The 9,161-nt window shown below is 58.7% G+C and overlaps 1 protein-coding gene across 1 annotated transcript; it reads left to right on the top strand.

The window, feature by feature from the left end:
- The first annotated feature begins 2,490 nt into the window (after window positions 1-2,490).
- Window positions 2,491-5,933, top strand: LOC139044145 (ral guanine nucleotide dissociation stimulator-like). The gene is made up of 7 exons (XM_070503708.1): window positions 2,491-2,517; window positions 3,296-3,364; window positions 3,808-3,882; window positions 4,469-4,501; window positions 4,879-5,000; window positions 5,206-5,297; window positions 5,632-5,933. The coding sequence occupies exons 3-7, from the start codon at window positions 3,865-3,867 to the stop codon at window positions 5,691-5,693; spliced, it is 327 nt and encodes a 108-aa protein (XP_070359809.1). The 5' UTR covers window positions 2,491-2,517; window positions 3,296-3,364; window positions 3,808-3,864; the 3' UTR covers window positions 5,694-5,933.
- The last annotated feature ends 3,228 nt before the right edge of the window (window positions 5,934-9,161 follow it).

Here is a 9,161-nt window from a genome sequence, read left to right on the forward strand (position 1 = left end):
ACCTGGAGCATCTCAAGGCCATTGAGGCTGAACGGAAAGGTGAGGGGACTGGAGTCTGGGAAGACTGTCTGTGTTGAGGTTCATGGGCTAGCGTTCCCTTAGAGGCAGTGGAGCCCTTCCTATCTTTGGAAAGGCATAGAAACTGTCAGGTGTGTGGGTGAAACTTTCTCTTTATCCTCCTCCAGAGCAAGCTCCAAAGCTCCTGCCACTTCCAGAGCCAGAGCCAGTGCCATCCCCCGGGCTGGAGCCAGCTGCACCTCCAGTCTCACCACGTGTGGTAGAGCTGGAGCCAGCAGCCCCTGAGTCAGCCACTCCAGGACCAGAGCAAGGGCCATCATTAAAGGCAGCTTCAGAGCCCAGCTGCCCCTGGGCCGTGACCACCGAGGACCAGCTGCGGGAGGAGAAGCCGAACATCTTGGACTTCCCTCCCCAGCTGGTGGCAGAGCAGCTGACGAGGATGGCTGCGGTGAGCAGAGGAGCTCGCGGGGTGGGTGGCCCCTGCCTTCCCGGTGCCATGAGCCGCCCCACACCTGCCATTCCCTGCTCGGGATTCCGATGATCTGGGTCCAAATCCCTGCTCCCTCCCTTATCAACACTGTGACCTGGGCAGCTTTCTTTCTCCCCAAGCCTTCGCTGTCCCCTAGCGAACAGGGGACGGTAGAGACGGACACTCAGCACCTGCTGTACAGGGTGGCTGTGCCGATGAATGAGGTGGGAGAGAGTGGAAGGTGGGCAGAGTCTGGCCCTTTGGTGGGGGATGGGCACTCACTGAAGTGCTGCCAGGTCCTTGGGTGGATCCCCCATCTGCGCAGGTGGCCCGGACAGCCTCAGCACTTACCAGGAAGGTGATGTGTATTGACTCCAGTGGAGACAGTCAAACAAAGCTGGGGGTTGTCCCTGCCTCGGGGGGAATGTGCATGGGAATGGGGAGTGGGACCCGAGGGGCACTGGGATGGGTGGATGATGGCCCTTCTGGTGGGCATGTGTGGGCTGCCTTCTGGAGCTTGGAGGAAGTGAGACAGGGCTGGGAGCAAATGTCCCCTCCCTTCCCCACAGTCCTGAGTCCGGGGTCATCCTGGACTGGGTGCATTCAGTGGACACAGACAAAACCCAGGGACTCCCACAAGCCTCAGGCCACATGCTCTGCTTCCTGAGCTCCAGTTCTGATCTCACCCTGCTGGTCCTATGGGGGACTGTGGACGCCGAGCTGGGGTGCGGCAGGACCGGGTGACACTCCGAATCTTCTGCAGGAGCTGTTCAAGACGTTGGTGCCCGCCCACTGCCTCGGCTCCATCTGGTCCGAGCGCGACAACAGGGAACGAGACTACCTGGCACCCACCGTCCGTGACACTGTGATGCACGACAACACCGTGGCCAATTGCATCCTCGTCACCTGCCTTGGGGACGCGAGCATGACAGCACAGGACAGGGCCAGGGTGGTTGAGCTGTGGATCAGGGTGGCTGAGGTAAGCCTTGGCACGCCCTGTCTGGATGCGTGAGAATTGCCTCTTGTTTCTCTGCTCTCAGGATTGAAGTCTGGGGTCTTAGTCCCTGGACTGTCCCTTGACCCTCATGCCAGGGCCACGTTGACCTTGACTTGAGGTCCCAGTGGGGACAAGCTCACTTCCTCCCTTGTGCTGAGCTACAAATCCTTGCGCCTGGCAGTGTTACTCGTCGGGTGGCAGGTGTGCCCTCCCTGGCTTCCCTGGACATGTGTCTCCTCCAGGACAGGGGAAGTCCATGAGGGGACAGAAACCAGAGGCAGCAGAGCTTCAGCTCCCCCTCACAGCTCCATCTCTTCGCTTCCCCAGGAGTGCCGATGCCTCGGGAACTTCTGTTCCCTCCACACAATCCTTTCTGCCCTGCAGAGCCCTGCCATTGCCCGTCTCCAAGACACCTGGGGACAAGTTTCCAGGTGGGTAGTGGGTGGTCTGCTCTCCAGCCAAGCACCATGAGGGTGAGGTGGCCCAGGCAGCCTGATTTGGGCCGGCATGTCCCCCAAAGTCAGCTGAGACCACCTGGGAGACAGCGAATGCCGGGCACAGGGACTGACCTGGGTGCTGGGTCTCTGAGTCTCTCAGCGCCCTTCGGCCAGCAGTTCCGTCCCAGGGATTCATTTCCTTCCAGACCAGATCCTGGCTTGAGCCCAGGTGGAGATTCTCAGGTGTTTCCTTTGCAGCAACAGAAGCCTCTATGCAGCTGAAACCAACACTGTTCCAAAGAGATCTGTTTGGGACATCTGGGAATGGAGGCCCCAAGGGACAAGAGGAGAGGCCCCTCCGCAGTCCCATGGGGACCTTAGAGCTCAGAGCACCCCAGAGAAATCCCTCATCCAGGTCCCAGGCAGTTTGGATCTGCTGGGTTCTCAAATAAATGGGACTTGCCTTCAAGCATCCCACAGTTTTTCTTGCTTGCTTTCTTTCTTTCTTTCTTTCCCCACCCCGCAGGGAGAGTTCTCGAACCTGGAAGAAGTGGGTCAGGAGAGAGAAACGCGTGAGCAGGGAGCTGCTGGTGCAGGTAACCTGGAGGCTGGAGATCTGGAAGGAGGCCAGAAGGAGAGGGGAGGGGGGCATCCCGAGGGGATCCTAGGAGGTGAGGCTATGGCAAGGCTCGGCCCAGGCTGGGGGTCAGAGAGCCCCGTGAGGGTGGGGCAGGCCGGGGCCACTCGGCCAGGTCCCCCAAGACACCCTGCCCTCCCCCTCCCTGTCTGTTCAGCTGGGGTCTGGACACACCCCTGGAGTCCAGAGGTCGGGGCCTTGGTCAGATTTGGAGCCAGGGCTGGGGTGAAGGCAGCGGGGACAGGGCCTGTAGCTGGCACGGGGAGCGGCCTCTCCCAGTGGGTCCTTGAGCCAGTCACTGCCCCTCTGGGGGCCTCCGTCTCCTCCTCTGGGAAGTGGAGGGAAATGATCAGCGGTGCAGGCCTCCCAGCGGGGTGCTACCATCCAAGGGAGGACAGGAACGGGAGGAGATTTGTGCCGGCTCCTCCTCGAGAGGTGAGGGGAGAGCAGTGATGACACGCAGATGACTCTGAGTCCTCAGGAGACTCCTGGAAGCAGGTGACGTTCTCCTCACACTTTTCAGCTGAGGAAAGAGGGCCAGGGAGGCCTGGGCAGGCCCAAGGTCACACAGGACTGAGTCCTGGAGCCAGGACTGGTCTAGAATCAGAGCACCCTGGAGGTGGGAGCAGCAGAGGCAGCAGGGGACTGGAGCCGATGGCCAGGGTCTGAGATCAGGGGCCTTGGGGGACATGCGGAGGGGAGTATGGGCGCACTGACCCTGTCCTCGGCCCCGACAGGAGGCGACCTCCGTGTTAAAGACTGCAGAGAGGGCCCGCCAGGGAGCCCAGGAGAGGCAGCGGCAGCAGGTGAGGGTGACTGTGGGGGAGGGGCCCAGGAGTCAGAGGAGAGGGGGCTCCCCCTCCCAGCTGGAGACCTCCCTCAGGAGAGGGGCCTTCCTCCTCAGGCGAATCTGCTGTGGCTGCCAAGCATGACGGGCCTGCAGTGGCAGTGAGCAGGAGGAGGCCTGGAAGGGCTGGCAGCAGGGCAGATTTGGGGTGGGGAAGGGCAGGGGCCACTGCCCCTGGGAGGGGCCAACAGCCAGCCCTGGGACTTGACTGATGGAGTTTGGTGTTCCTGGACGGAAGCGGGGGAGGGAATTGTGTGTGTTGGGGTGTCCCGACGATCCTAGGCTGCTCTGTGTGGGAGCGTGGGGTGGGCAGCAGGCTGGGCTGAGGGGTTTCAGGGGAAGGTTCATGGGGGCACCTGAGAGCGGGAGCTCATCACCATGCCCATCCCGATGGCGGCACAGGGTGTCGTCCCCTCCCTGGTGACGTTCTTCCGTTCCCTGGAGCTGCTGGACGCTACGATGGAGGATTATGTGGAGGTGAGTGAGCCTGGAGGTGGGTCCGGGGGCTCAGGCTCCTGAGGGTGGGGAGGAGAGAGTCCTGTCCTGAGCCCTGAGCTCTCTGCATTTGGCAAAGGTCCTCTCAGCAGGGCCTCCAGCCTCGTGTGGGAGTTAGGGTGTCAGGCCCATCTCCCCAGTGGGTGATGCAGGCTCTGCATAAGCCACCGTCCAGGTTCCCTGGGCTGCTGAGGCTCAGAGCTGCCTGACTGTGTGGCCGCAGGAGGTGGTGTCTGAGCTGGACTCAGCCTCTCCCTCTGGCCCTGCCAGTGAGGGAAGAGAAGTCGGGCCCCTCCCAGTCAGGAAGCACATCAGAGGCTGAGCTGTCCCTTCCTGCCTGAGGCCTCAGTCTCCCCACGTGTCATCAGAGAGGGTTGGGTCACAAGGTCTGTTGCCTCAGTTGCTCTGCGCCCCCTGCTCTGGAGCCCAGAGACTGGCCCAGGTCCAAGTCCGGGCTCTGGATGGGCCTGCCCACTGGCAGTAGTGCAACATTGCAAGAGGTGTGGACGGGGGCTAGTGCTGGCCCAAGGGGGCTGTTTCTGATGGACTGCGGCTGTCTGCTTTCCAGGGCAATGTGCTCAACTGTCGGAAATGGAATGAGGTAAGCGGCTGCGGCCTCCCGGTGGGGAGGGTGGGGGTTGGAAATCAGAGACCCCCCCGCAGTGGGCAGGACCCCCTCTGGCCCAATCCCCATTTGGATTGGGACATTTATTTGCACAGTTCGATATACAGAGCTAGGGATCCTATGGCATTGGCGGGTGGGGGAAGGGCTGGCATCAAAGACTCCTTCCTGGAGGAGGAGCTATTTTGGGCCAAGTGTGAGAGCAGGCAAGCCCTGACTGGAATCGCAGGGAGGGAGGGTTCCCAAGTGGGCAAAGGCCCCAGACTGGCCCCTTGCCCCCTTCCTCACCCCCTCCACGAGCCCTGCAGGGTCCCCCACTCAGGCCCTGTGGGCATCCTGTGCTTGCTCTGTCCTAGCAATTCAAACTGATGGACGAGATCGAGCTGCTCCAGGAGGCTGCAAATCTGTACACCGTGCAGCCCGACGAGCACTTTGGGGCCTGGTTCCAGGCCGTGGAGCCCCTGAGCAAGGAGGAGAGGTGAGTCGGGTCAGGAGTTGGGGGAGGGCAGGGCAGCCTCTCTCTGCTGACCAGCTCCAGAGCCCATGGCCGTTGCTCCATGGTCAGCCCCTGATCCGATTGCATGGCGACCCCTGGGGCCCTTCGACCCCAGCTGCTGGCAGGCTCCAGGATGCACATGTGATGTGTGGCTCCTGAGAGCTCCCAGCTCCGCTCTGTCCTGTAGCTACAGCCTGTCCTGCCAGCTGGAGCCCCGATACCACTGGGTCAGAAAGATTCGACTCTTCTTCAAAGGCAAGAAGAACCGCTCAGGCCAGAGTGAGTGTCCAGACCGGCAGTGGCTGAAACCATGGGCTCAGGAAACATTCAGGCTGAGCGTGGGCCTGGGGAGGCAGACAGCTGGCCCTGGGTTCCAGCTCCACTGCTGAGCAGTCCCGTCCTGGGCGATTGCACTCACGTTTCTGGGACTGGTTTCCTCCTCTGTGAAGTGGGTGATGCTAAATATCAGCCCCTGTGTCAGGGACAGATGGGGTGCTCTTGGCTGACTGAGCACTGAGCACAGGGCTGGAGCACAGAGCGCAGTGGGGGCCGGGATGGGGTGTGCACTGTGGTTCCAGGGCAGGTCGCTCAGGAAATGCCTCTCTTTCTCCAGACACCAGACCCCCAACCAAGGGCCCAGTGGTGGTGGTCGATGACCCTCCTGAGACCAGCTGAGCTACAGCGGGGACACAGCATTGACACTCAGGGTGCACAGGGCCACCTCCCCTGATTCTGATGAGGAGAACTTTGTGATCCGTTTCTTGGGGTCCCCTGTTGGCCACGAGAGAAGGCACCAACCCCTCTTCCCCCTCCCCCCTTTTGCCCAGCACCTATTTCCCTATTTGGCGGGGCCATATTTTGTTGTCAATGGTAAATGCTCCGTTTGAGTATTATATTAAATTGTTGCTTCTTTCTAATCCTGGGAGTGGAGGTGTGAGTCTTTCGCTCGCAGCACTCATGGAAACCAGATCCAGAAACTCACATTCCTCCTCGAATTTAGAAATCTCCCAGAGTGAGCGGCTCAGTTTATGTGGAGAAGGGAGAAGTGCCAGTCCCCTCCCTGGCTACTGAAGGACTTGCCCAAGTGCCCCTCCCGCCGAGGACAGGATCATTGCAGTGTGGTTCACCCTGTCCAGGAGCAGAGATGGCCCCTCCGACCTCTTGGGACTAAGCGGTTGGAGGCGTTTTCTCAGCCAGAGCCACAACCACTAAGCTGGGTGTGTCTGTCAAAGTAGCACGTGCCTGTCCCTAGCACACGTCCTGCCCAGGACAGTGGCTGCCTTTTGACACTCTGCCGGAAGAGGGAACATTTTCCCGGTTTCTCTTGCACACAGATTAGGACCTTGTTTTCTGATTCAGTCTCCGCAATGGCTTCAGCTCTAAGTGGGGAAAATACCGTCAAAAGCTCAAAACGTGCACATAGAGAGGATGAGGCCAGAGGAAGGTCCTGTGGACATGGACCATGGGCAGGCAGGACTCTTCCTTCTCGGGCCCACTAGGGGCTCCCTGTTCACCTCTGACCTAGACTGGATCCCCCTGGGCTTCTGGTCCCTGACTCCGAATACCATTTCCTGCTTGTTGCCTGTCCAAGGGGAAAGCTGTGGGATGCAGCTTTTAGGGCCTCAGCCAGGTCTCCCTCCATAAACCTAGTGCTGCCTGTGAGCTAGGATTTTCAGCATCTCTGCACTTTTGCATACAATTTTATCTTGGGGCAGAAATTCCCTAGATGCCCCCAGCCTTTCTATTCATCATCCTGACCAGGAATGACCCTACAGTCTCCCTGCTGCCGAGGGTGACTTCTGCGCCTGTGTGCTTCCCAGGCCCGTGGTGTCAGACAGTCCCAAATTTACACAATCTGGAGTATTTTTAGTGATTTTCCTAAAGTCGTTGCTGTGCCTGAGCCCAGCAAGTGTGCAGACCCTCGGCTGGCTGTGTTCTTTTCCACAGTCTTGTGCTGTGGTTCTGTCATGGGGATGTGTGCCTTTCCTGTTGGGAGCTTTGAAAGAGGAGGCCTAAGAAGGGTGTGAGTTGGGGGTCCTGCGGGGAATGTCAGTAACCTGATGATCTGTGGATGTGCGTGGACACAGCCTTACCAAGGGAAATGCTGAAATGCTTCCCATCTGGGTGCTAAACAGACACTGCTCTGAGCTCAACAGGAGCACCGGGTCCAGAAGCAGGAGCGAAAGCGTGACCACCCACCCTTTGCAATGTCGTCCCTTGGAAAGAGCCTGAAAGACAAGGGCTGGGTGAAGCGCTTGGCACTTCTGAGTTATCCCCTCCTTCCTGGTGGCTGCAAGTGTCACTCAGACACAGGCAGGCTGGGCTCTGCCAGGGAGGCCGTCTCAGCACAGCGGGAAGCTGAGGATCAATCCTGGTCCCTGGCAGCCCAGGTCTTTGCTGATGCGGCACAGCCACCCAGCAAAGAGACTTGCCAGAGGAAGGTGGGGAAGGCTGTCCAGTCCCTCGGAGGAGAAAGAGTCGTGGCAGGTCCCAGGGCTAGCCCAGGGCTGGGATGAAGGCATGGGTGTCCCAAGAGAGTCTCCTCCGGGACTGGGGTGCTCCTGAGAGCCGACCCAGCAGGTAGCAATATTTAGTTTGTTGTGGGAGTACAGCTGTGGACACAGGAGGCACCATTCATCCCATCTTTGGGTTTCCAAATTGGAAGTAGGTTGTGGAAGTCCACGAGGAAAGAAATTAGCAAATCTGGATGAAATGTTTCTTGTTCAAGGCACACAGAAGTTACCAAAACTGGCTTCCTAGAAGCTGACTTAGGGGAAGAGAAAGTAACAATGTGAGTCCCTTGAAATGCCTCAGGTGAATATGGTCTTGACAGGAAATGCTCAAAATGTTTGAGGAACTGGTAAGTTGGGTGCCATTTAAACTATTCCAGGTCTAAGGTGGGGATGGATGCTTGCATCTTGGCTTCCACTGCAAGCGAAAACAAGGCCACGTTGGGATTCAACTCAGTCTTTCCAAAGTGGTCGATGAGACGGCGTTTGTACTCCTCACTCACGGACCTCGAGAACATCTTGCCGTGTGGTCCATGCACAGATGCATCTTCCATTTATGGGAGCTAACAAAAAATCTGTCCAGTTGACAGCCATACCATCCAGCCTAAAGCCGTCTCCCCCTACTCACAGTGCCCTGAACACCTGTCTTGCTGATTTGGACACGATTTGCCTCATCACAGTGAGAGAGCCATGCCAGGGGGTTCTAGAGCCCCGGGAACCATGTTCACACCCCCTCTATCTGCCAAGAAAGGAGCATCTCTGGACGGGTAACCTGAGTCCAGAACCCTGCCTTTCCCTAGGCTTGGTTTAGGATTTGTCCCTGAATGGCATGACTCGCCCATTCTCCTGAATGCTGCCCCCTGGCTTAGGTGTGTCTGGAAGAATTACCAGCATAGACTGGCCTTTCTTTCACCCTTGAGGAGACCAACGAGGACGCCCCTCGACTCGCCAAGCTGCCCCTGGGTTTCGATGTCTACCAGGCCTGTCCCTGTGATGCCAAGACCTTGGAGAGCACACTGTTCTGGCTCTCTGGAGGGAATCGGACTCTCCCTAACTACAAGCGCCCGACTACAGCAAATCCGTGGCCACTGTTACAGGAACAACTTCAGCACTGTCAGCCGAGGTCGGAACCCTTCTGGAGCTCTCCAGAAGCCCCCAGGTAAGAGGGTCTGAATGCTGGAGAGAGAGATTCTGGTCTTCCCCCATGCCTTTCTCTCAGCCAATCACAGGGAAAGGCAGAGCTCTACATAAGTCCTCCCAGGGACATCCTCCCATGGGGAGATTGTTAACTGGGTTGGGAAGGAAGACCACGGTGAAGGAGAAGTGCCGTTGAAACATTGAGACTCAGCCCAGACTCATGCTCAAGGCCAAGGCATCCACCCCACAGCTCCTGGGAATATTGGCTGAGGACAGCTCACAGCTCTGTCCCTCACAGGACATTCCCACAGTGTAGGAAAGTGCCTAATCCGAGGATGCAGCCCTCCCCAGGGACAGCCAGGGGCCCATGTCTGGCAGATAAGAGAGTAAGAAGCCTGGTTCCCTTGTCTCAATTTGGGACAACACCAAAGGGCCGTCCCAGCTCCAGAGATCCCTGAGGGTTGGCTGAGACCCAGTGGCAGCAGGCTTGGGCTTC

This window comes from Equus asinus, unplaced genomic scaffold (assembly GCF_041296235.1).
Source record: "Equus asinus isolate D_3611 breed Donkey unplaced genomic scaffold, EquAss-T2T_v2 contig_622, whole genome shotgun sequence".
Taxonomy (NCBI): Eukaryota; Metazoa; Chordata; class Mammalia; order Perissodactyla; family Equidae; genus Equus; species Equus asinus.

Excerpts from the sequence above, each read along its gene's own strand:
- LOC139044145 (XM_070503708.1), top strand. Across the intron at positions 4,502-4,878 it reads ACTGTCGGAAATGGAATGAG|CAATTCAAACTGATGGACGA; the intron begins GTAAGCGGCTGC and ends GCTCTGTCCTAG. Across the intron at positions 5,001-5,205 it reads CCCCTGAGCAAGGAGGAGAG|CTACAGCCTGTCCTGCCAGC; the intron begins GTGAGTCGGGTC and ends TCTGTCCTGTAG.